The sequence below is a fragment of the Physella acuta genome, unplaced genomic scaffold, assembly GCF_028476545.2.
Source record: "Physella acuta isolate Inbredline_101_S28 unplaced genomic scaffold, ASM2847654v3 ptg002329l, whole genome shotgun sequence".
Taxonomy (NCBI): Eukaryota; Metazoa; Mollusca; class Gastropoda; family Physidae; genus Physella; species Physella acuta.
Window position 1 is genome coordinate 4,589 of NW_026733824.1, and position 22,375 is coordinate 26,963.

The 22,375-nt window shown below is 42.8% G+C and overlaps 1 protein-coding gene across 1 annotated transcript; it reads left to right on the forward strand.

The window, feature by feature from the left end:
* Nucleotides 1-646: 646 nt before the first annotated feature.
* On the forward strand, nt 647-21,566 carry LOC131932951 (protein phosphatase 1 regulatory subunit 12C; the record flags this gene model as incomplete). Its single annotated transcript, XM_059289839.1, is given in 3 exon segments — nt 647-1,077; nt 18,598-18,748; nt 19,576-21,566. Coding segments are annotated over 3 exon segments (828 nt in total). The 3' UTR covers nt 20,081-21,566.
* Between the last annotated feature and the right edge of the window lie 809 nt (nt 21,567-22,375).

Genomic DNA, 22,375 nt, shown 5'->3' on the forward strand with positions numbered 1-22,375 from the left:
AATAAATTCCATTCGACAATAATTTTTAAAATGATGAAATCGACTAAAATAATCCAAAATATTTACCCTGAGATGTTTTGTCTAAGATCTTGTATCTGAAATCGTTTGTCCTGATATATTTTGTCCTGCTACCTTTTGTCCTTGTAATCATTAGTCCTGAGATATTTTTTTCCTGAGATCATTTGTCATGGAACCAATAATATATATATATATATATATATATATATATATATATATATATATATATATATATATATATATATATATATATATATATATATATATATATATATATATATATATATATACATATACTAATTTAAAATTAAATGTTTGATATAGGCATTTTAAAAGCTGCTACATTTGATGTTCTGTACCAGCTATCGACGGGTTACTTGCTAGTTAAATTTAAATCATTTATTTTTTTTTCACCCCGCGATCTGCGTGTTTACCGCTGTTCTTCTAATCCGCCCATGAACCGTGAAATTTGGTGGTTTGATGTAGAGTGTAAGGGGGGAGAACTGCAATCCATCTGTTTAAAAAAAAGAAAGAGAAAAAAGAAAAGAAAATAAAGCTGTTTTTACCTGGGTTTTTTTAAGAGACTTTCCATTTCACAAACTAATTGACATATTTTTTTTATTTGCAGATTTCTTTTGAATTCATGAACTAGAGATGCGGGGGTTCACAAATTCAAGGGAGTTAATAACAGAGGAAGATTAATTTTAAAAAAGAGAGAGAGAGAAAAAAAAAAAGAAATAATAATATATCGAAAGTAGACTTGCCTTTTGAATTCGTTAACAGGATATTTTTTTTTTGTTGTGGTTGTTTTATTCGCTGGGATACAGAAAATAAAAATAAAACATATTTTTTTTTGAATGAGAGACGGCTAGTCGCCCAGGATCAGAATGAGTCGACGCGCTAGCCTGCTCGCCAAACAAGAGAAGAGGAAGCCGAGGGTGAGGTTCCCAGACGAGCTCGTCTTCCTGGACAACATCAAAGTCAACGACATCAAGGCCTGCCACTCCATGCTCAGGCGCGCCAGCGTGCAGCTGGATATCAATGGACTAGACACGAGCGGTGAGTACGCACCGGATTGTACTGGGATTTCCCGATGCAACTATGGGGATTTCCCGATAAAAACAAGACTCCGTCGGGATTTCCCGATCGCAACAGTATTGTACTGGATGTAGATTGTATGTCCTTTTTGGGTTGTTTTTTTTAAAATCCCGGCAGGTCGGTAACCATGGGAACCCGTCACCCGAACAATATAAGGGGGGGGGGGGGGGTGGATGGGGAAGTGGCGGAAAATTAACTAAATCATAGCAATTGCAATTATCTTCTGAATAATTAGTCATAATGAAATATTGCAGCATTTAATTTAGTCTGTCAATTTTGAATCTTATAATTAAGGCAGCGAGATATACTATATCCAGTGTTTCTTCCAGACTTTTTTCTCCTGAGGGGGGGGGGGGGGGGGCAGACGCTGGTAAAAGTATTTGTTTTCTATATAAGTTCCATTTCGTTCAGGGGTGAAGGGGGTGGTAGACTTTCTTAAGGGGGGGGGGGGGGGGGGGAGAGTGCTGAGACCCCCCCAACCCCGAAGAGATGCCTGGAAGAAACACTGACTATATCCACGGATATAGTCAATCTTCGGGTTGGACAGTGGCGTCACTAGGAGGGGTGTCACCCTGTGCAGCACTTATGGTGTCACCCCACCCAGGTCGTTGACTGACTTATTTGTTATTGAAAATTGTCAACTCAACTTGTATCTACTCTATGCATTTAGCAGTTGGTGTCACACCCCCCCCCCCTCGGGTGATAGCTTTAAAGTGGTCAAAGTTAATAATAACGATGTTTATCCGTAGTCGGTTATTAATACAGCTGGATGTTGTAGCATTGTTTTATCTATAGTTAGCAGGTTTACGTCATGGTGTCGCCCCCCCCCTACTTGTCGGGGTCGTCAATTTGTACTTAAACTACTTTTTTAACTCTAATTAATTATAAATTAAACTAGGGAAAAGCATATATATATATATATATATATATATATATATATATATATATATATATATATATATATATATATATATATATATATATATATATATATATATGCTTTTCCCCCATTTAGGTTCGCACACCCCCCCCCCCACTTTGCGACGCCTATGGGGTTATGACAAGGGTAGAAAAATCAGCAAATATACTCGAATACGCCTTCCTCAAGTTTTTAAAAGCATCAAGTTACATTTGTAAAACTTCGTTGAATGCAACTTTCTCAAAACTTAAAGCAGCAACATTTTTATTTTTATTGTAAGCCCGGGGATATTTTACTTTATTTTTAAACATAGAGAAAACAAACGTCATAATAAAAGCCACGTTCGGATGATTTGTTTTCACAGATTGCGTCCTATCACGTAGAGGATCAACTCATCAGTTTACCCTTCAGTTCAAAATCTTGTATATAGAAATCTTAAAGAAAAGAAATTTTCTTATTAAAACTCCGGCTTTCAGGAGATTCCGGTTTTTTTTAAAAAGTTTTTGGAGGCGTTAATTCGAAAATTTTTGCTCTAAAATATTTTCACCTAGTGTTTAGAATAATATCTAAATTAAGCAAAAAAAAAAAAAAAAAACAGCAACCGTGATAACAAATGCAAATAACGGGGTAAAGTTTCTTTTCGAACCTGCCGACCCACGGGGCAGGTGAAGTAGAGCTCACCTGTTTTTGTGACCTCGGCATATGAAAGGATAGTGTGGGTTAGGTACCCATCAGAGCTGGGTGGACTGACCTTGAACCCGGATTTGAACCCGAGACTTCATGGTTAGCAGTCTAGCTCTTTACCGCTAGGCCTATCCAGCGTATATATATAACATGCTAAAGTTAATCAACGGATAAGAAAGACATTCTCATTAAAATTAACAAATTTGTGTTTTTGGTGTCACCCCCTTAGATGGTATTACCAAGTGCAGTCCGCACCCCTCGCTCCCCCCTTCTCCAACCCCCCCCCCCCCCCCCCCCCCACCCGGCTTTTGAAGCTACTGACTTACGTGTAGCTATTTTAGGTTGATGAATTTATATACTTAACACACGACAGTAGGCCTATGAACAAACAAGGTGAACATTAGGTTACTAACAGTTTTATAAGGTCATTAGGGTCAAAAGGTTACCGTCGAAAGTTGGTTTGAAAAAACAATTCGCCCGTGGCGTTATACGATTGGTTGAATTAAGCGCATGTCCATAAGGCATGTGTCACAATTTGAAGAGACCGGAGTTTACTATCGGAATTGTAATCACTTTTGATTGACATTATCTGGTGAAGATTTATTAGTTCTGATGTGCTCTATTGTTGTATTAAGATACGAGGGTGTACTTGAATTTTGAGATGTTGGGCTATTCGTTAAGTTATTTGTGGTATGGTTGTTAGTTGCTGTGTTATGGCGTATTAAATAATTTTCGATGAAGTGGGAGATGTTAAAAGAAGGAGCTTGGGTTAAGGGTGAAGGTGGGCAAGGTTTTTTTTTTGTGTTGGTGTTTGCGTCAGGTTTTCGGTACGGTTCGGGTTAGGGGTCGTCCATAAATGACGTCACACTCGTAGAGGGGAGGGGGGGGGGTGTCCGTAATTTTGTGACGGTGTATGATGAGGGGGAGGGGGGGGGGGGGGGGGTCCAGATAGTGCGACGTCACACTTTTGCATTATAAAAAGCAATGTTAGAAAACCAATTTTAGACGTTATTTCGCGTTTAAGAAAACTGTTTTAATAAATTGTAATAGGAATTGATTAAAATACTCTATTTTGACAGAGTTCAGACAAGATTTTAGAAAAATAGTAATGTTTAAAAAAAAATTCAATTGCAATTTTGACGGGGTTGTAGTCTGAAGTGTGACGTCATTTTAGGGGGGGGGTTGGCTTTTTGTGACGATGTGTGACGGAGGGGAGGGGGGGAGGTAAAAATCGTCAAAAAAGCGTGACGTCATTTATGGACGACCCCTTAGGTTATGGTATTACAGATACCATAAATATTTGCTCTATTACATAGGTTTACTATATATCGCAACTGGTGGACAACTAATCACTTAACAAGTTTTGAAACTTCAGTAACTTTAAAAAAAAGCCGACATTAAAATAAAAATAAATAAATAAACATTTTGTCCTTGAAAATATGGTCTATTTTTAGGTTTTCGCACCGGAAGCGGTGCGCAAATGTACCGTAACTGACACTTTAAAACACCCCAGCTATCGACATGGACGCGTTCCAGAACAATACTACACCCTGTCCGAGAATTATCCCCTCTTTACGGTATACACTGTGTATGGGTTATCTCCCTTCTGCAGCTCAAATCTCTTTGAGACAAGAGTTATCTGTTCCTTGTGAGTAAACGCCCAACTTCCTGTTAGCTGGGTGCTTCTTAAGACTTAATATTGCTCTCCCCTGTTTTGTAGTGTGGAGTTTAAAAAAAAAAATTACCCCTGTAGTGAGGCTTAGAGATTTGTCTGGCAAGAATTAGGCTTTGATTCCATGGCAAATATAGAAAACATGGGCGTTTTGAGGGGTTTTCTAAGAGTGCGGTTGATCAGAGTAAATTGTGTTAATGTGTTGAAAAACGTTGCCGGGGTGGAGAAAGGGGTGTTGTGTTCTGTATGGCGGATGTTTTTGAACCGAGCTACGGACATTAAGGGGTGGATTTTGTACTTGATTCCCCAACTACCTGCCTGTCTGCCCGATTACCTGATTCCTAAAATACCTACCTAGCTAACTACCTGCCTCTCCAACTACCTGGCTGTCCAACTACCTGTCTGTCCTACTACCTGACATTCCAACTACCTTCCTCTCCAACCACCTGCCTGTCCAACTACCTGCCTGTCCAACTACCTGCCATTCCAACTACCTCCCTGTCCGACTACCTACCTGCCCAACTACCTACCTGTCAAACTACCTAATTCCCCAACTACCTGCCTGTCCAACTACCTGCCTATCCAACTATCTGCCTGTCCAACTATCTGGCTGTCCAACTACCTAATTCCCCAACTACCTGCCTGTCCAACTATCTGCCTGTCCAACTATCTGGCTGTCCAACTACCTAATTCCCCAACTACCTGCCTGTCCAACTATCTGCCTGTCCAACTACCCAATTCCCCAACTACCTGCCTGTCCAACTATCTGCCTGTCCAACTATCTGGCTGTCCAACTACCTAATTCCTCAACTACCTGCCTGTCCAACTACCTGCCTGTCCAACTACCTGCCTGTCCAACTACCTACCTGTCCAACTACCTAATTCCCCAACTACCTACCTGTCCAACTACCTATTTTCCCAACTACTTGGCTGTTTAACTAACTGCCTGTCCAACTACCTGCCTGTCCAACTACTTGCCTCTCCAACTACCTGCCTGTCCAACTACCTGCCTGTCCAACTACCTGCCTGTCCAACTACCTGCCTGTCCAACTACCTGCCTGTCCAACTACCTGCCTGTCCAACTACCTGCCTCACCAACAACCTGCCTCACCAACCACCTGCCTGCAGTAATTACACCTGACCGTCCAGCTACCTGCGCCATCACCACAACACACAAGACACAGCAACCCACCACTCGCCATCCAAATATAACCCCACTACAGTCGAACCGGTGCCAAGTCAAATTAAACCCCCACCTGGCAAATATCCTACCGTCTCGTGTAATAGGTTTGAATGCTTCGCGTTTGGCCGCGGCTCTGCGGCTCCCGTCTGCTAAATCAAGGTATCCATTTATTTACTTTTGCGGCTAACAATCGTAAAGTTGCGGTACGGGGAGTGACGTAATGAGTGACGTAATGATCAAAGCGGGAGGAAAGGCCAGGTGGTATTCTGTAGAATTGTCCCCCCCCCACACACACACACACTCATCGGAGCCATAAAACCTGTTTGTAAAAAATTTCGCTTGATCTCGCTGTAATCGTGATCTAGTTTACATTTTAAAACAAATCAACAGTGTAATTTTACATTGGTACTCGTAAAAAAAAAACCAGTCTAGTATCGTTTTGAATTTTTCTTTTACCAGTATCGCAGTAAGGTCGGCGTTTGAATAAAGGTTAGGGTTCGTTTTTTGGGATAAGGTCAGGATTAGGGTTAAGTTAAAAGATTTTGATGAGCCTCTGGAAGTAGTTATATAATTAAGGTAGCGATACTAGCTAATACTCGAATATGCCATGTCGACGTTTAAACCAAAGGATTCATAGCCACAAGATACTGGCCACTGTCCTGGCTTAGAGGGGGGGGGGGGGGGGGGTTAGGGAGGCCGTATCAGATGGCTCCATTTAGGGGGTGGGGGGGGGGGGAGTTACACCAAAACGAAATATGGCTGATTCTTTATCTTTTCATTCCAGTTTAATAACTTATTAGAGTCGTATACATCATTAGACACAGGGTGATAAAATATGGGGTTGGGGGGGGGGTGCATACATTTACAAATAGTTTTAGTATATGATAAGTTTGGACGTTGGAGGAGGGGGGTGCCACACCCTGTGTTATCCGACCTAGTGACGCCACTGCTTAAATGACCACCGCGGTGGGATCCGAACCCACATCCTGATGATCCCAGACTAGACCAGGCGCCGGTCTGGCTGCCAGGTAGAACGGGGTAAAAAGAGTCCGTTGGAACCGGATGTTGCTATGGAAACAAGAGGACGCGGTGGATTAACCCTGTTCTAGATGGTCAGGTGTTCTTAAGCAGTGCAGGCTGGACCAGGTGTACAGGGGGTGTTTACTAGGGGTGTTGAGGGGTGTTTACTAGGGGTGTTGAGGGGTGTTTACTAGGGGTGTTGAGGGGTGTTTACTAGGGGTGTTGAGGGGTGTTTACTAGGGGTGTTGAGGGGTGTTTACTAGGGGTGTTGAGGGGTGTTTACTAGGGGTGTTGAGGGGTGTTTACTAGGAGTGTTGAGGGGTGTTTACTAGGGGTGTTGAATGGTGCTAATAAGGGTTGTTAATGGGTGCTTTCTAGGGGTGTGGAGAGGTGTTTACTAGGGGTGTGGAAGGGTGTTAACTAGGGGCGTTGAGGGGTGTTTACTAGGGGCGTTGAGTGTTGTTGAGGGTGTTAACTAGGGTCGTTAAGGGGTGTTTACTAGGGGCCTTCGTGTATGATTAGAAGTGTCCATTGTTTTGAAAGTGTACTTTATTTAAATGAGATTATTATGTGGTGATTTTTTGCTTTTCGATAGAGTACGTTCTCTATAATGGTATGTATGTAATATTATTTAGAAGGAGAGTGTCCATTGCGGCCCTATATTTTGAAAGACGATTGCATGTTTTCTGTGGGTCTTGAAAAGGTTATAGATATGTCTTGTTTTTTATGGCGAGCTCAGGTGAAATTGTACTTACACCTACACCGCGTTTACTCTTGCGACATGTATGCTATACATGTCTAGGAAATAAAACTTGGCCATAAGTTAATTTTATCAGAACACATATAAGGGAGCCTACTCCCTTATTGTGGTTTTTTTTCTAGACATGAATAGTATACACGTCGCAAGTGTAAACGCGGTAGTAAGTAAAGTTTCCCTTTCAAACCTCACGGTCTATGGGGCAAGTGAAGTAGAGTTCACTTGTTTCTGTGAACTCGGCATATGAAGAGATAGTGTGGTCAGCACTATGCCCAGCCGTCTTTACTCTCCCTAACGTGAGTTAGGTACCCATCAGAGTTGGGTGGACTCAGGGACGGTCTACTGACTTGAACCCGGATTCAAACTCGAGTCCAGCTCTCTACCACTAGACCACTCCGTCCCGTGTAAACGCGGTGTTAAGGTAAATTTATTGATCGAATTTTAGTTAAGAACGGTCACACATTTATTTATTTTCATTTTATAATTTAGCAATACTTTGTTGTAAAAGAGTACGTCTAAAAATGTTCATTTTCATCTGAAATTATTGTATTTGTGTTAAAAATGTCCTAATATTTGTTTGCACTTTGTAAAAATACTAAATATTTTATTCTTCCAAGCCTTTCAAATATTAAAATGACGTTCTGTGTTTTAGGTATGAAGGGGTTAAATAAGACACATCTTTAAGTTCAAAGACATTGGTTCTTAACCTTTTTATTGTGGTACCGAACCCCCACCAATTCCGATTGCGCATTCACCGAACCCTTCTAAATAGTTCTATCGCCCGCACTGACAAAATCCGATCGTGAAACATGTGTCTTGACCTCCGCAAACCCTCTGAAACTGACTAATCGAACAATTGGGGTAAGATAGAACCCAGGTTAAGAACCACCGCATTAAATTGATAAGAAAAATATAATTTAAAAAAAAAACAAGAAAAAAAAAAAACCCGACTTAGCTCTGGACATGGCGACGGTTGATTTATGACGTCATCTGTTTAAATTTGTTTCTCACGCGCCTGTCAAATTGGGATCACGTGACTTGTCAGCAGTCAGCGGCTTGACAGGTCAGTGTGACCCGCACAATGTTGACGTCGTTTGTGTTTATCTCTGGTAGGTGAACCAAGAAACTAAATGGCCAGGGGTTCTAAATATTTAGTTAACATGGGGCCTGTATAGCACTGAAACTAAATGGCCAGGGATTCTAAACATTGTGTTAACATGGGGTCTGTATATCACTGGTAGGTAAAGCTATTAATTGAATGGCCAGTGGTTCTAAATATTTGGTTAAGATGGGGCCTGTATATCATAGTTAGGTAAACCAAGGAATTAAATGGCTAGGGGTTCTAACATTTAGTTAACATGGGGCCTGTATATCACAGTTAGGTAAACCAAGGAATTAAATGGCCAGGGGTTCTAACATTTAGTTAACATGGGGCATGTATATCGTAGTTAGGTAAACCAAGGAATTAAATGGCTAGGGGTTCTAACATTTAGTTAACATGGGGCCTGTATATCACAGTTAGGTAAACCAAGGAATTAAATGGCCAGTGGTTCTAAATATTTAGTTTACATGGGGCCTGTATATCGTAGTTAGGTAAACCAATGAATTAAATGGCCAGGGGTTCTAAGTATTTAGTTAACATGGGGCCTGTATATCGTAGTTAGGTAAACCAAGAAATTAAAGACCAGGGGTTCTAAGTATTTAGTTAATATGGGGCCTGTATAGCACTGAAACTAAATGGCCAGGGATTCTAAACATTGTGTTAACATGGGGTCTATATCACTGGTAGGTAAAGCTAGGAATTAAATGGCCAGGGGTTCTAAATATTTTGTTTATATAGAGCCTGTAGGCTATTTCACTGATAGGTAAACCTACAAAGTAAATGGCCAGTGGTTCTAAACATTTAGTTAAGATAGGGCCTGTATGTCACTGATAGGTAAACCTACAAACTAAATGGCCATAGGTTCTAAATATTTTGTTAACACGGGGCCTGTATATCTCTGGTAGGTAAATCTTGAAATTAAATGGCCAGAGGTTCTAACATTTTGTTAATAAGAACCAATAATTAGGGACCATTAATGGTTCTAAACATGTCAATAACATGGACCCTAAAATGTATACCATCGATGGTTAAGCGAAGAGATGAAAGGAATCAAGCGTCCTAAGCATTTAGTTAACACGGAAATGTAGAGAATTTTATATCAAACTTCACCTTGGTTTGTGAATGATATTAAAGTAATGGATTAGTTGCCTCTAGTCGGGAATGGAGAACTTCACAAAAGTGAAGAAGTAGTTCAGTGGGGTGAATGTTTAGGTGTAGGTCATCTAGGGGTTGGTTTGTGGGTTGTCTCTCGACGGGTTGGCAAAAAAAAAACTGGAAATAAGGAAATAAAGACGAACAAAAGGAAATGGAAATTGATTAAAAATTTGAAATGCGAGTTTATTTGATGTGTTTGTTTTTACGTTTCACCAAACTGTTTTTTTTTTTAGAATTTCTTTGACATCGTGACATACGTGTACATGTGACCATATAACAAGGGTGTATGATAGCTTCTGTAATCTTCTCAAGTACATGTACATATTATGGCCATATAACAAGGGTGTATGACAGCTTCTGTAATCTTTTCACATACATGTACATATTTTTGGCCATATAACAAGGGTGTATGACAACAGCCAAGCGGGCTATAAGAAGTGGAATGTGAATGAAAAAAAAATATTTTAACTGAAAGCCATTGTGAAATATTACTTTATAAAATCTGAAAGTTTAGTCCCTATAAAATATTTAGCCAAATGTTTAATATTAAAGATTTGCGTACACAAAAATGCAGAGGCGTAGCGACCCCTCCCGGCGCCCGGGGACAAAACTTTCGATTTGCACCCCCCCCCTCGAACTTTTCATTTGCACCCCCCCCCCCCTCAAACTTTCAATTTGGCGCCCCCTAAGGTCGGCGCCCGGGGACATATGTCGTCCCCCCGCCACCCCCCCCCCCCCCTCGCTACGCCTCTGCAAAAATGTAGTTGAAATATTCTCGCTGAAGTGAAGGTTAACTGAAGAAAAAGTCGACAGAAATCACCGGTGTCCAAAAACATAAGCATACAAACTTCCTACCAGCCTTGGTATGCCCCCCCCCCCCCCACCCAAAAACATAAGCACACCAACTGCCTACCTGCCTTAATACCTCCCCCCCCCTAAAATCCACGTGATCACAGCACTTGTATCCAACTGTTGCCTACCCTCCAACCCCCTACGTGTGCTGTGAGTCATGAACTCTATCCATAGACTCAAAAGGTTAGCTGTCGATCTTTTTATAAAGCCGTGGTTACGTCATCGATTAGTTTGAAAGTTGCCTGGTATACGAAGGTAGATAACTCCAAACTTTTATTACCCTACATTTCGCATAAACTTTTTTTGGCGGATTTTTTTTAAAGCTTTAAAAAAAGGAATTTAAGTGTTAGCCATAAATCAAATGAGCCGACACAAAGAATCAACATATTCTCTCCCGTGTAGTTAGGCAAAGAGCCGCGTTGAAATCATCCGTTGCGTTTTACCGCAGTTCCGTCCACAATTTTTTATATCTCCGGTTAGGGGGTCGTCCATAAATGACGTCACACTTGTAAGGGGGGAGGGGGGTCCGTAATTTTGTGACGGTGTGTGATGAGGGGGAGAGGGGGGTTGATGGTAAGAAAACGACTTTTAGTCGTTATTTCGCGTTTTAGATAACTGTTTTAATAAATCAATAAGAATTGATTAAAATACTCTGTTTCGACAGAGTTCATTCAAAATATCGTATGTTAAGAAAAATTCAACTGCATTTATGAGGGGGAGGGGGGTGTAGGCCGAGGTGCGACTTTATTTTAGGAGGGGTGGGGGGTCTGGCTTTTCAGTGACGATGTGTGGCAGAGGGGAGGGGAAGGTAAAAATCGTCAAAAAAGCGTGACGTAATTTATGGATGACCCCCCCCCCCCCCTATCGCTGAATTTTTTTTTCGACTTTTTTTTTTAATTATAAAATATGTTAGCTCTCACGTTTTTTGTTTTTTTTTTCGTTCTTCGCGCATTGTAATTGTATCTACATTTCTACTTCAGTAACCAAAATCCTAACTGGCAATATCCTAACAATTTGGCTAGAATCCACGTTTTTTTTAAAAAAGCTGGTTAGTTACGCATACGTTTTTTTTTCTTCAAAGAGTACCGGCAGATTCATCCGCGTTTGTTATTTGTCTAGAGCCAGAAAAATAAACCCTCAAAAAATGTCAACAATCAAGGGGAGAGCATTCGTCTTGGAGTAGACAGGAATAAACTAACGCTGGTATGATCTCCATATTAAAGTGGCGCAACTCTGGTTTGTGTTGACTCTTCGTAATGGGGGAAGCGATTCGGTGCTTGTGTGATTCCGGTAAAGCTGCTGGGGTTAGGTTCAGAATTAGGGTTAGGTGGAGTAGAGTAAGGGTTTAGATTAGCGCAGCGATACTAGAAAAAAAATGAAAGGTGTGATATTGGAGTGTCAATACAGTTGGGATGATATGATAAAAGTTCATAGGAGTTGTTGTTTTTTTTCAGTTATTCCGCTCCGGGTGGCACTTGAAATTTTGAAATGTCCACACCACCCACATCCCACACTCCACTCCATACCACCTTCACCCACCCACCCACACTCCACACCACCTACACCCACACCACCCACACTCCACACCACCTACACCCACACCACACCACCTACACCCACACCACCCACACTCCACACCACACCACACCACCTACACCCACACCACCCACATTCCACACCACCTACACCCACACCACACCACCTACACCCACACCACACCACACCACCTACACCCACACCACCCACATTCCACACCACCTACACCTACACCCACACCACCCACACCACCCACACTCCACACCGCCTACACCTACACCTACACCTACACCCACACCACCCACATCCCACACTCCACTCCATACCACCTACACCCACACCACCCACACTCCACACCACCTACACCTACACCCACACCACCCACACTCCACACCACCTACACCTACACCCACACCACCCACACTCCACACCACCTACACCTACACCCACACCACCCACACTCCACACCACCTGCACCTACACCCACACCACCCACACTCAACACCACACCACCTACACCCACACCACCCACACTCCACACCACCTACACCCACACCACCCACACTCCACACCACCTGCACCCACACCACCCACACTCCACACCACACCATCTACACCCACACCACCCACACTCCACACCACACCACCTACACCTACACCCACACCACCCACACTCCACACCACCTGCACCTACACCCACACCACCCACACTCCACACCACACCACCTACACCCACACCACCCACACTCCACACCACCTACACCCACACCACCCACACTCCACACCACACCACCTACACCCACACCACCCACACTCCACACCACACCACCTACACCTACACCCACACCACCCACACTCCACACCACCTGCACCTACACCCACACCACCCACACACCACACCACCTACACCTACACCCACACCACCCACACTCCACACCACCTGCACCTACACCCACACCACCCACACTCCACACCACCTACACCTACACCCACACCACCCACACTCCACACCACCTACACCCACACCACCCACACTCCACACCACACCACCTACACCCACACCACCCACACTCCACACCACACCACCTACACCTACACCCACACCACCCACACTCCACACCACCTACACCTACACCCACACCACCCACACTCCACACCAAACCACCTACACCCACACCTTCCACAATCCACACCACACCACACCACCAACACCCACACCACCCACACTCCACACCACACCACCTACACCCACACCACCTGCACCTACACCCACACCACCCACCCACACCACCCACACTCCACACCACACCACCTACACCCACACCACCCACACTCCACACCACACCACCTACATCTACACCCACACCACCCACACTCCACACCACCTGCACCTACACCCACACCACCCACACTCCACACCACACCACCTACACCCACACCACCCACACTCCACACCACCTACACCCACACCACCCACACTCCACACCACACCACCTACACCCACACCACCCACACTCCACACCACACCACCTACACCTACACCCACACCACCCACACTCCACACCACCTGCACCTACACCCACACCACCCACACACCACACCACCTACACCTACACCCACACCACCCACACTCCACACCACCTGCACCTACACCCACACCACCCACACTCCACACCACCTACACCTACACCTACACCCACACCACCCACACTCCACACCACCTACACCCACACCACCCACACTCCACACCACACCACCTACACCCACACCACCCACACTCCACACCACACCACCTACACCTACACCCACACCACCCACACTCCACACCACCTACACCTACACCCACACCACCCACACTCCACACCACCTGCACCTACACCCACACCACCCACACTCCACACCACCTACACCTACACCCACACCACCCACACTCCACACCACACCACCTACACCTACACCCACACCACCCACACTCCACACCACCTGCACCTACACCCACACCACCCACACTCCACACCACACCACCTACACCCACACCACCCACACTCCACACCACCTACACCCACACCACCCACACTCCACACCACCTGCACCTACACCCACACCACCCACACTCCACACCACCTACACCTACACCCACACCACCCACACTCCACACCACACCACCTGCACCTACACCCACACCACCCACACTCCACACCACACCACCTACACCCACACCACCCACACTCCACATCACCTACACCTACACCTACACCCACACTCCCCACCACCCACACTCCACACCACACCACCTACACCCACACCACCCACACTCCACACCACCTGCACCTACACCCACACCACCCACACTCCACACCACACCACCTACACCCACACCACCCATACTCCACACCACACCACCTACACCCACACCTTCCACAATCCACACCACACCACACCACCTACACCCACACCACCCACACTCCACACCACACCACCTACACCCACACCACCCACACTCCACACCACACCACCTACACCCACACCACCTGCACCTACACCCACACCACCCACCCACACCACCCACACTCCACACCACACCACCTACACCCACACCACCCACACTCCACACCACACCACCTACACCCACACCACCCACACTCCACACCACACCACCTACACTTACACCTACACCCACACCACACCACACTCCACACCACCTACACCTACACCACCCACACTCCAAACCACCTACACTTACACCTACACCCACACCACCCACACTACACCTATACCCACACACCCTTTCAACCATACCTCCCCCTCCTCTCCTCCGCCCCCCTACCCCCTCAGTCTCCGAAATGCGGACCAACAGAGGTGGCTAATTAGTGATTCCCCCCCCCCCCATGCTTACAAAAACACGCCAAGTCTCCCACTGCCGATAATTGCTAGAAGCAATAAACATGGGGGGCGGGGGGGGGGGGGTCTGTGCTCTTAGGGCTGCTGTTCCCTGTTACTGGCTGGTGGTCGTTGGACCAGGTTAAACAAGACACAGTCATGGGAGGGGGTGGGTCTAACTGGTAGAGATAGATTAGCCGTACCCAAAACACTGCGCTTGAACAAATTGACATATTGTTATATATATAGACCCGTCTCTAACATACTCTAAAACCCAACCAAACCTTTACCTGAACACTAACCCTAACCCTAACCGGCCATAAAAGCATTTCCAATACCGGTTAAAGAATTATGACATGCAACTGTAGAAAAAAAGTATTAATATAAGTAGAAAGTAATGGATAAGCTAATTATGTAAATATAAGTAAGAAGAATACGATAACTGTCACTGGAAATATAAGAAGTGAAAAAAAAACCAATATAAATTAGAAGTAATTGATCAATTCGAAATGTAAATATAAGGCATAAATAATCCATCATCACCATATCACTGAAGTGACTGAAAATTAGCACCGTAAATGTAAGCCATAAGTAATCGATAATTACTAATGTAAAGAAAAAAAAACCCATGTAAGCAAAAAGTAACCGATATTCAATCTGGTGTCGTCCCTTTAGTGATAGGAACCAGATGGGGGGGGGGGGGGGGTAGGGGTGTAGAGGGGAGTGCATAGCTCATGTGCTCAAGTGTTACATCATTTAGTTTGGGACTCTCTGGAATGTTCCACTGACTTTGTCCTTGGTTTGTTCTTACCTGCCGGAATTGTCGCCCATATGGAGCCAGTAATCGAAGGTCAATGACCTTCTATCGCATGTATGTCTTTTAAGTATGGCATGCAGGTATAGCTTACAGGTTTGGCTTGCAGGTATAGCTTGCAGGTATAGCTTGCAGGTATAGCTTACAGGTATAGCTTGCAGGTATAGCTTACAGGTATAGCTTACAGGTATGGCTTACAGGTACAGCTTACAGGTTTGGCTTGCAGGTATATCTTGCAGGTATAGCTTGCAGGCATAGCTTACAGGTATAGCTTGCAGGTATAGCTTACAGGTATAGCTTGCAGGTATAGCTTGCAGGTATACCTTGCAGGTATAGCTTGCATGTATAGCTTGTAGGTATAGCTTGTAGGTATAGCTTGTAGGTATAGCTTGCAGGTATAGCTTGCAGGTATAGCTTGTAGGTATAGCTTGTAGGTATAGCTTGCAGGTATAGCTTTGCAGGTATAGCTTGCAGGTATAGCTTGCAGGTATAGCTTGCAGGTATAGCTTGAGTGTATGACTTATGGAAGGGATGTCATCTTTGAATGGCATGACATAATTCACCTTTTGCATTAAATGGCTTGGATGGATAGCAAGCATCTGAAAACGCGCTAAGTGTACCGTTCACTAATATCACACACACACACACACACACACACATCGTTATACACACCTGAATCTACAGACACATCTGTATCTACAGACACACCTGTATCTACAGATCAACCTGTATCTACAGACACACCTGTATCTACAGACACACATGTATCTACAGACACACCTGTATCTAGACACCTGTATCTATAGACACACCTGTATCTACAGACACCTGTATCTAGACACACCTGTATCTACAGACACACCTGTATCTACAGATCAACCTGTATCTACAGACACACCTGTATCTACAGACACACCTGTATCTACAGACACACCTGTATCTACAGACACACCTCTATCCTGACACCTATATCTACAGACACACCTGTATCTACAGACACACCTGTACCTACACACACCTGTATCTACAGACACACCTGTATCTACAGACACACCTGTATCTACAGACACCTGTATCTACAGACACACCTCTATCCTGACACCTGTATCTACAGACACACCTGTATCTACAGACACACCTATATCCTGACACCTATATCTACAGACACACCTGTATCTACAGACACACCTGTACCTACACACACCTGTATCTACAGACACACCTGTACCTACAGACACACCTGTATCTACAGACACACCTCTATCCTGACACCTGTATCTACAGACACACCTGTATCTACAGACACACCTGTACCTACACACACCTGTATCTACAGACACACCTGTACCTACAGACACACTTGTATCTACAGACACACCTGTATCTACAGACACACCTGTATCTACAGACACACCTGTATCTACAGACACACCTGTATCTACAGACACACTTGAACCTGCAAGCAGTAATTAGAGCGAATTTAGCTTCCTTGCGGTTAACAATCTTGTACAATTACATTTAAAATAATTACACTGAACTTAATTACACAACTTAATTACACATAATGTTATTACGGTTAAGCTAATTACAGTTCTCAAGGTGATTACGGGCTGTATAATTACAGCTTCCATCTCAGGAACCTCCACATGAACGGAAATTTTTTTCCTTCCGGTGACCTTGACATTGGGGTAAAGAAAGAAAACCAAAATTACCCGTGATCTTGATTTTACCTTGACCTTAAACTACGGAAAACTAAATTTTACCGGTGACCTTGAGCTTATGTTGCTGAAACGTAAAAATTACCTTTGACCTTGACATTGCTTTACAGAATACCTAACTTACATGCGACCTTGACATTTTGTTAGAGAAAGCTAAAATTACCTACGACCTTGAAATTGCGGTAAAAGAATACTTCATTTACCAGCGTCTTTGAGATTATGTTTATAACAATATAGCGATTTTATCAAACGTTTCTACATTTTAGATAAAGCGGGAGTGATCTCCCTTAAAAATGTTTGTATGTGCTTCTGTAACAGTAATGGGATGACACTTAAAGATGTTGTTTATTTTTAAAGATTATTTTTAATACTTTTTTTAATAGAATATAATCGAGTAAGAAAAATTATTGCGCACAAAATGGCCGTGAACAATGTGTGTATAATGGAGCGGAAGTTTGACTTGCAAGTTTCGGCCTCTAGCGGACGATAGACGGGGAAATCAAGTTAAATAAATGTATATATATATTATATTTTTGAGAAATGGTAAACAGCGTAAAATTTGTCAGAAAGCTGTGAATAAGATCGTATTCCTATGTACGAAATTTCTTCTACCTAATTAAAACATACTAAGATTATCGGTATATTAAAAACAAGGAATAACGTACCACTTCCGGTTATCGGATGTCACTCTAAAATTGAAAATGACGAAGTTTTTTTCGCTGAAATGATATGCAAATAAGTATAAATTTAAACTTGTAATCATTTGTGCATAATGATTACATTATTGGACCAGGTGAACTATTACTTTAATATTTTTTTCAACGGAGACTTTACCTATCAATTTTAATTTTTTGAAGATCTAAAATAATGTTTAAATGAAGAAATTGTAGTGTGTAAAAAGAAAAAAATTAGGAAACAGGTTTCTCTATAAAGAAATTATTATGTTTTGTTTTTATGTAATTTTTTACAAAAAATGTATCTAAAATATTTTTATGTTACATATCAAAACACTATCTTCCAGAATGTGAATTATTATTGCTTATAAGATTAAGAAATACGATTTCGAACCTTAAATAAATATTTTAATTACAGTAGGGGAAAAAGTATTTGGTAATTTATACAATTATAGATATAACATTTATATATTTTATTCTGCTCTCTCCCCCAACCCCACCTCCCCCACCCTCAGGTCTTACTCCACTACACAACGCCGTGTTGGAGGGCAACTTGGCGGCGGTCAAACTTCTAATCCAACATGGCGCCGACGTCAACAAGAAGGACGTTGACACGTGGACGCCACTCCACGCCGCATGCGCAAACGGCGAGGCGGATATAGCCAGGTAAAATTACGTGACACATGGCCAGAAATAGGCTCGTTTGTTGTTGTTTTTTCGCATCTGCCTTGGAGATTCGGGGATCGACTGCAAAGGACATCATGTGTTTTTTTGTCTGTTTGCTTCATCCCACTCCAGTCGACTCTCATCGTCGTAAAAAAATAATATAATACGGTCATACTTCAATTTTTATGTAGCTTTTGTGTATATTGCGTAAAATTGTATTCATGTTACATTAGCTTTTGTGTATGTTGCGTAAAATTGTGTTCATGTTACATTGACTTTTGTGTATGTTACGTAAAATTGTGTTCATGTTACATTAGCTTTTGTGTATGTTGCGTAAAATTGTGTTCATGCTACATTAGCTTTTGTGTATGTTGCGTAAAATTTCGTTCATGTTACAATAAATTTTGTGTGTATATTGCGTAAAATTGTGTTCATGCTACATTAGCTTTTGTGTATGTTGCGTAAAATTTCGTTCATGTTACAATAACTTTTGTGTATAGTGCGTAAAATTGTGTTCATGTAACATTAGCTGTTATGTATTTTGCGCAAAATTGTTTTCATGCTACATTAGCGTTTGTGTATGTTGTGTGAAATTGTGTTCATGTTATATAAGCTTTTGTGTTGTTTTTGTTGTTGTTAATCCTCATCACTCCCTGTGGAGTATATGGCACCAACAAATCTCCGACACTCCACTCTGTCTTGGGCGAGCCACTTCAATTCATGCCAGGTCTTGCCAGTAGCCTGCACTTCTTCTTTCATCTCTCTCCTCCATGTTCCCAGTGTTCTTCCTCTCTGTTGCCTACATTTGTCTTCACCTTCAACCCCAGGTACCTCCTGAGCAAAGGCGCCAGCAAAGACATCAAAACCAACGACGGGGAGCGGCCGCTGGACCTGTGTGACGCCAGGGACTTCTCGGTGATCAGCGTCATGCTGGAGAGCGACACGGCCCGCAAGGCGCGTCTCGCCAACTCCCAAGACGACGAGGAAGACGAGGACGATTACCTCAGCAACGACGGCTCGGCCCCGAACTCGTCCGAATCCTCGCCGGAACCGCTCCGCAGACAATACCCGGAAAAAAACGACGATTCTAAATCGAAAAGATCGACCGCGGGCTTGGTGAAAGGGATGAGCAATTTAAAAACGGTAATGGAGGACGGGAGTTCCTCCCCGCCCACGCTGTCGCTGAGCCCTGCTAAGAAGAGCCCGGCGGTCGCTTCCAGGAGGAGCCCTACTACCCATCTGAGCCCGGAGTCGGCGCAAAAACCGCCAAAACCGGCTGGACATTCTATCCTCAAGAAAACTCCACAGCAGTTTAAAGGCGTTTCTGATTAGCGTGGGCAATAGGGCTGGTAAGTAGGTCACCAACCAGTTGTACGACTCATGCAGGTTTTATTGAGCTGGTTGGTGACCTACTTACCAGCCCTATACACTTGTTGATGCTTGTATGTAGTACTTTATATAACAATGGTCATGATTGTGTTTAGGATTCCGTGTACTAGTTTGTGCGTGTTTGTCGTACTTTGCAAGCGTTGGCAGTACACTTGTTCATGATTGTATTTACTACTTCGTGTACTAGTTCGTGCTTGTATTTCGTACAGTACTTTGTTAACATTGGAAGCATACGCCTACTTGTTCATGATTGTGTAGTGCGAATGTATAGTACTTTGTTAGCGTTGGCAGTGAACGTGTTCATGATGGTGTTTAGTACTTCGTGTGCGTGTTCATGTCTGTGTTCAGTACTTTATAGTTATTATGATTTCTAGTACTCAGTACTGCTTGACCCCCTCAATACTCAACACCTGGACCACATAAATAATTAACTTGTGCTTGACGCTAGTATCCAGTATGCCCTACTGCTTGATAAAAGTACTCAGAAGTACTTGATAAAAATACTCAGAAGTGCTTGATAAAAGTACTCACAAGTGCTTATTAAAAACTTCTCAGAAGTGCTTGATAAAAGTACTCAGGGGTGCTTATTAAACACTCATCAGAAGTGCTTGATAAAAGTACTCAGAAGTGCTTGATAAAAGTACTTAGAAGTGCTTATTAAAACTTCTCAGAAGTGCTTGATAAAAGTACTCAGAAGTGCTTGATAGAAGTACTAAATAAAAGTACTTTGAATTCTGAATAAAAGTACTCTGCACTGCTTTATTAAAGTACTCAGAATTTGTGAATAAAAGTAGTCACTACTGAACCTCAGTACTCATTGGTAAAGAACTGATTTGACTTCCATACTGAACAACTCTTGTAATTGTACAGAATACTACAGGGAATGTACTATTAGTATGTACTATTAGTATGTACTATTAGTGAGTACTAGGCTGCTGTAAGTAGAATTCTGTTATAGCTCTGAAGTGCTGAATTTGAGTACTCAGTACAGCTGGACACTAAAGCTAAACCTTAGTACTCAGTACTCAGTACATATGGACTGTACTAGTCAGCTGCACTGGTACTCGTACTCAGTACTTGACAACAATCTTGTTAAAAATCTTGACATTTAAGAGGTTGTACGATGTCACGTGCGCAGTAGACTTACATCTTGCCTTGTTTACAATTATCAGTCTGGCACTATATGCAGTAGGCAAAGTAACCTTTTCGCGGGGCAGGTGAAGTAGAGTTCACCTGTTTCATTCACCACGGCATATGAAGATATAGCGTGGTCAACATAATATAATAATATGTATGAATATATGTCGATTTTTTTTTAAATTGCAAGTATGCTACGAAATATTTAGATAGGGATTGATTGAGAAATGTGCCTTATATGTAGCCAGAGTTTAAAAGTCAAGCGTGCCTTTATATTAGGCAGTATATATATATATATATATATATATATATATATATATATATATGTGTGTGTGTGTGTGTGTGTGTGTGTGTGTGTGTGTGTGTGTGTGTGAGAGAGAGAGAGAGAGAGAGAGCGACCGTGTGTACGTGTATGTGAGCGTATGTGTGTGTATGTGTGTGTATGTTTGTGTATGTATGTGTGTGTATGTGTATGCATGTGTGTGTGAGCGTGTGTATGTGTGTGTGTGAGCATGTGTGTGAACCTTGTGCCTTTGTTAACATCGAGTTATTGTTGCCATGTATAGAACACTGACACAAAAGTGACTGATACTGACACGACACTGACAAGGTACAACACTGACACAAAATTGACACAATATTGACACAACACTGACAAAACATTTTAAACTCATGGTGTTCACATAACAAAACTGAACTAGGCTACTTGTCAATATTAACATTTTAAACTGTAAAACATACGTCGATATATGTTACTTCATTGTAAAAGTTAATTTAAATATTTACAAATAATGTGGAAAATTGGATTTATCCTACAATGTTATTGCAGGATAAATGTTAACTTTGTTGCTAAAACAAAATGTTGAAATGGTTTTTTTTTTACTGTCGTTTTCATTGCATAAAAGACAAAACTCTTCTGGTATAAAATATAATTGCAACAATTGGAGAGATCTTATGTTACAACCACTGTTTCTTTCAGGCATCTCTTGGGAGGGGGGAGGGGGGGGGGGGTCAGTGTACAACCCCGCCACCTCCCCCAACCCACCACCCCTAAAGAAATTGTATGTAGAAGATATATAAATTTAGCAGTACTCTCCCCTC